We start from the raw sequence: 789 nt of genomic DNA on the forward strand, positions 1-789 counted from the left end.
TACTGGGATGTACTGGGATGTACTGGGGTGTACTGGGATGAGCTGGGGAGCCATGCTGAGGTGGGCTGGGAGGTACTGGGCTATACTGGGATGCACTGAGATGCACTGGGATGTACTGGGATGCACTGGGATGTACTGGGGATCCATGCTGGGGTGGGCTGGGCTATACTGGGATGTAATGGGATGTACTGGGATGAGCTAGGGGCCCATGCTGACGTGGGCTGGGATGTACTGGGATATACTGGGATGTACTGGGATGCACTGGGATGTACTGGGATGGACTGAGGAGCCATGCTGGGGTGGGCTGGGAGGTACTGGGCTATACTGGAGTGTACTGAGATGCACTGGGATGTACTGGGAAGGCAGTTGAGGTGGGCTGGGAGGTATTGAGCTGTACTGGGATGTACTGGGATGAGCTGAGGGGCCACGCTGGGCTGTGTGGCGCTGTACTGGTCCATACTGGGCTGTGTGGCGCTGTACTGGTCCATACTGGGCTGTGTGGCGCTGTACTGGTCCATACTGGGCTGTGTGGCGCTGTACTGGTCCATACTGGGCTGTGTGGCGCTGTACTGGTCCATACTGGGACACACTGGGCTGTGTGGTGCTGTACTGGTCCATACTGGGACACACTGGGCTGCATGGCACTGTACTGGTCCATACTGGGCTGTATGGCGCTGTACTGGTCCATACTGGGCTGTGTGGCGCCGTACTGGTCCATACTGGGCGCACCGGGCCGCTCCCGGGGGGCAGCAGGAGCTGGGGGTGCCTCTGTCCCGCCGCAGAAGGGGA

The 789-nt window shown here is 59.9% G+C and overlaps 1 protein-coding gene across 1 annotated transcript in view; it reads right to left on the minus strand.

The window, feature by feature from the left end:
• The window catches only part of WDR54 (WD repeat domain 54), a 7,694-nt gene extending 6,976 nt beyond the window's left edge, over window positions 1-718 (minus strand). Inside the window, exons 1-2 of the mRNA XM_031065359.1 lie at window positions 621-718; window positions 408-579 (exon numbers count right to left, since the gene is read on the minus strand). Of these exons, the coding sequence (XP_030921219.1) occupies window positions 408-579; window positions 621-718 (270 nt within the window). The remainder of the gene's footprint in view (window positions 1-407; window positions 580-620) is intronic.
• Window positions 719-789: the final 71 nt, after the last annotated feature.

The sequence above is a fragment of the Geospiza fortis genome, unplaced genomic scaffold, assembly GCF_000277835.1.
Source record: "Geospiza fortis unplaced genomic scaffold, GeoFor_1.0 scaffold1695, whole genome shotgun sequence".
Lineage (NCBI taxonomy): Eukaryota > Metazoa > Chordata > Aves > Passeriformes > Thraupidae > Geospiza > Geospiza fortis.